Source organism: Salvia hispanica, chromosome 5 (genome assembly GCF_023119035.1).
Source record: "Salvia hispanica cultivar TCC Black 2014 chromosome 5, UniMelb_Shisp_WGS_1.0, whole genome shotgun sequence".
NCBI classification, from domain to species: domain Eukaryota; kingdom Viridiplantae; phylum Streptophyta; class Magnoliopsida; order Lamiales; family Lamiaceae; genus Salvia; species Salvia hispanica.
The window spans coordinates 10188062-10191822 of record NC_062969.1 but is presented as its reverse complement, the minus strand read 5'-3'; the positions used below and the strand labels follow the sequence as shown (position 1 = coordinate 10191822).

General features: G+C 32.0%; 1 protein-coding gene across 1 annotated transcript; it reads right to left on the bottom strand.

The window, feature by feature from the left end:
- Positions 1-482: 482 nt before the first annotated feature.
- LOC125190720 (dirigent protein 2-like) lies at positions 483-1254 on the bottom strand. The gene has a single exon (XM_048088093.1). The coding sequence runs from the start codon at positions 1223-1225 to the stop codon at positions 650-652; it is 576 nt and encodes a 191-aa protein (XP_047944050.1). The 5' UTR covers positions 1226-1254; the 3' UTR covers positions 483-649.
- Between the last annotated feature and the right edge of the window lie 2507 nt (positions 1255-3761).

The following is a 3761-nucleotide window of genomic DNA, read 5'->3' as shown; positions in this document are numbered from 1 at the left end:
AATGACAACGTTGCTTAATTTTCCCGTCCTATTAGTCTACCCAAACTAACCAACGAGCTGCATATGCTTCAATTTTGCCAAAGTCATCAATTGTTGTAATCTCAAACACAGTTAAAGTAGTCAAAGTACTTGATATTTACGACAAAAACTTAAGCTCGTGGAAAAGTACAAATTCAGTCATAATTGGTGGTATTACCTATATATATAACCCACATTCATTAATTACCTTCCATGTGATTAAAAAGATTCAAAAATATTTCACTACAAAATAGTGTAAATGATTCAGGATAGATAGACAACATTAATTAAGTTATCGGTTAACAAGATTAACCTCATGATTAAATATATATCATATTTGGTTCAAAAGATAGTATCACAACTTTATCCTATATGGACAGTCTTATGATAATAAGTCATCATAGTCACACTATTCAGCTAAAATAATCTCATATATAATTTAATCCTAGATAAATAATTCATAATGACAACTGAAAAAACCGAATCCATTCACTCATTCCAATCAGTTACAATACAATAACATCACTACTATACCCAATATAGGCGTAATTATTTCATAAAACGTAGAACCATAAAAGTCGCAATTAGTCAGCTTATTACAAAAACTAATCTCAAATACAACAACGGAATATTAGACGGTGCCGCGTGATGCGCCGGCGTAGCGTGTCACGTAAAATGTGTACTGCAACACAAGATAATCCGCGACGGTATCTTCCAAGTAGGTCCTCGTGATGGCATACCCCCGCGCAAAACGGAATGCGCCGGTTCCTCCGGCCACCGTCAGCTCCCTCTCCGAATTCGCCACTTGATTCCGGCCAATCGTGGTGATCGTGCTGCCGTTGAACTCCCCCGCCGTGAAAACGAAGTTGATGTTCTCGGAGGCCGCCACCGTGTGCAGATCCGCCAAGATCGCCAGACCCTGGGCCCGCCCGACCGCCTCCGAATTGATGTCCGGCCCCGCCGTGACCAGGTGGTCGACCACGTTGATCACGCCGAAGCCGCCCGGGGAGCTAGCGGAGATGGGAGATATGGCCACCGTGTAGACGGTGGGGCTAGGCCCGCCTTGGATGTCTTGGATGTACACGGTTAGCTTCACAAGGTTCTCCTTTCCCTGGCAGATGTTCTCGAACCATACGGCTTCGGAGTCGGCCGCGGCGGTTAGTAGGCACGAAATTATCAACAAGAGTGGTGTTTTTGTTTTCTCCATTTTCTACTTGTTTGGTAAGGTAAGTGTTTCTGAAGCATGGGAATATATAGATACATATTTTGATTAAATACGATAAGCACAATTTAATTAATATCTTGTTTACTTTTGCAATTCTTTATTAAGGTTCACTGATGTAATTTTAACTTGTACTCATGGTATATAATTTGTTGAAATTACAAATTTTAGTGAATGATATTGAGTACGAATAATTATATAAAAATAATTTCTTTTTTCCCATTTTAGTATGTTTTAAAATTAATATTTTAATTTTAAAAAAATATAAAAAAAAATAAGAAATGTTGTTGCAGAAAAATGGATATGGCCTACGTAAAGCATTGGAACATGAGAGGAGGGTCAATTCTAATTTTCAATTTTGATAAATTTATTCATCTTGATAAATGTTGTAGATACTTAATTAAAGAAACATGCTTGTATTTAATCAAGCACGATTAATCATGCCATTAATGAAGCATGCTAACAAGATAGAAGGAGGATATTATTTCAAATTTAAATTTAAAACTATTCTCTCCCCGCGAGAGGTACTACTAATTAGTTACAATTTTAAATCAATACAATCAGTAACTCAATCACAATGTTAACAATAAAATTTAATTCTCAATTGAATTTAAAATTCAACTCAATTGTCTAATTTTGCAAAAGGTAATATATTATCATTTTATTTGTTTAAAATTATAGTAATAAATTTTTTTAAAAATACAGAATACAACATAATACTTATTACTTATAAATTATCGATTACAATTAAAAATAGCTATAAAATTAAACAACAAATAATCCTTAAATAAATTTGGTTCAATATAATAATCTAATAAATTAAGAAGGCTGATGGGATTTTGAATTTGTACTAATCAATTAAAATCAATCAAGTAATTTAAATAATAACAAAATAGTAATATTTGACATTATAATAATTCATAATTCATTAATAAAATAATAATAATCGTATAAACACATTGACTTAAAATTTAATAAAACAGATTAGTCAACCGAATATAGATTAGTTTGATATTCAATTCAATTGAGGCTTATACTGAAATGAATAAAATTCAATAGTGGTTAGTTTCGCTTAAATATAAGATGCAACTAAACTATTCAATTAATTTAGTTACAATCGAATAATTTAGTAGTGCTTAGATTCACTTAAATATAAGATGCAACTAAACTATTCAATTGAATTTAGAAACAATTGAACAATTCAATAGTGCTTAGATACATATAAACACACGATGTAATTAAATAATTCAATTAAACTTAGAACTAATTGAGCAGATAATCAATTGAACAATTCGAAAGTGATTAGATTCATTTAAATATACGACATAACTAAATAATTCAATTGAACTAAGTGTAAAGTGTAAACTGAACAAATATTCAATTGAAAAATTCAATAGTGCTTAGATTCACTCGATTATAAGATACAACTAAACAATTCAATTGTACTTAGAGATAATTGAAAATAGAATCAGTTGAGTAGTTCAGTAGTCTTAGATAGAGGTGCCCACGGTTCAGAAAACCGGCGGTTACAGTTTTGGAAATTGTTGGACCGGAACCGCACCGCGAGGTGTTTCGCGGTTACGGTTCCGATTCCAAAACCGCCGGTTTCGGTTTCGGTTCCGAACCGGCGGTTTTTTACGGTTTCTCACGGTTCCGAACCGCTGGTTTTTTTGCGGTTTCGGCTTGATTTCACGGTTTTCCGGTGTTTTTTTGCGATTCCAGTTTGAAACAGTCCGGAACCGGCGATTCCAGCACGGTTTCGGTTCAAAAAATTTTGAACCTGAACCGAACCACGGTTCAAAAATCGACGGTTTTGATTTGGATAAATTCTCACGGTTTCGGTTCACAACCGTAACCGCCGGTTACGGTTTCGGTTTTAACCGCCGGTTCGATAAACCTTAGGCAGGTCTAGTCTTAGATTCATTCGATTGTAAGATGTAACTAAAATTTCAATTGAACTTAGAGTTATTTTAACATATAATCAGTTAAGTAATTCTACTTAACTCAATAGTGTTTAGATTCAATCGATTATATAATGTAACTAAACAATTCAATTGAATATATAATCAATTGAACAATTCAATAGGGATTAGATTCTTGAATTGGGTTGAATCTAAAATTCACCTTAATTGTCCAATTAAATCTAAAACTAGAATATAAAAGACAAATATATTAATTTGATATGCTTGGGAATTTTTAATTGATACTACTGAATTCAATTGAATCTTAGATAAAAATAGAACAATTTAATATAGTGTTTAGATTCAATTCAATACTATAATATAGTGAGTTTTTTAAATTTGAATGAAGTTATACATTAATCACTATTGGACTGTTCATATTAATCTAAAAATCACCTTAATTGTTCAATTACATTTAATAAATAAAATACAAAAAGTAGTAGATTAATTTCTTCAATTATAATTTCCAATAGGATTGATTTTCGTTAATGAGATTATTAATACAATTTTAAAATTTTATTTTTAAGAGTTACAACTAAGATTCGTAGTTATATATTTTA

What these genes read in the sequence shown, in the direction of transcription:
- LOC125190720 (XM_048088093.1), bottom strand. Translation starts at nt 1,225, where the DNA reads ATGGAGAAAACAAAAACACCACTCTTGTTGATAATTTCGTGCCTACTA.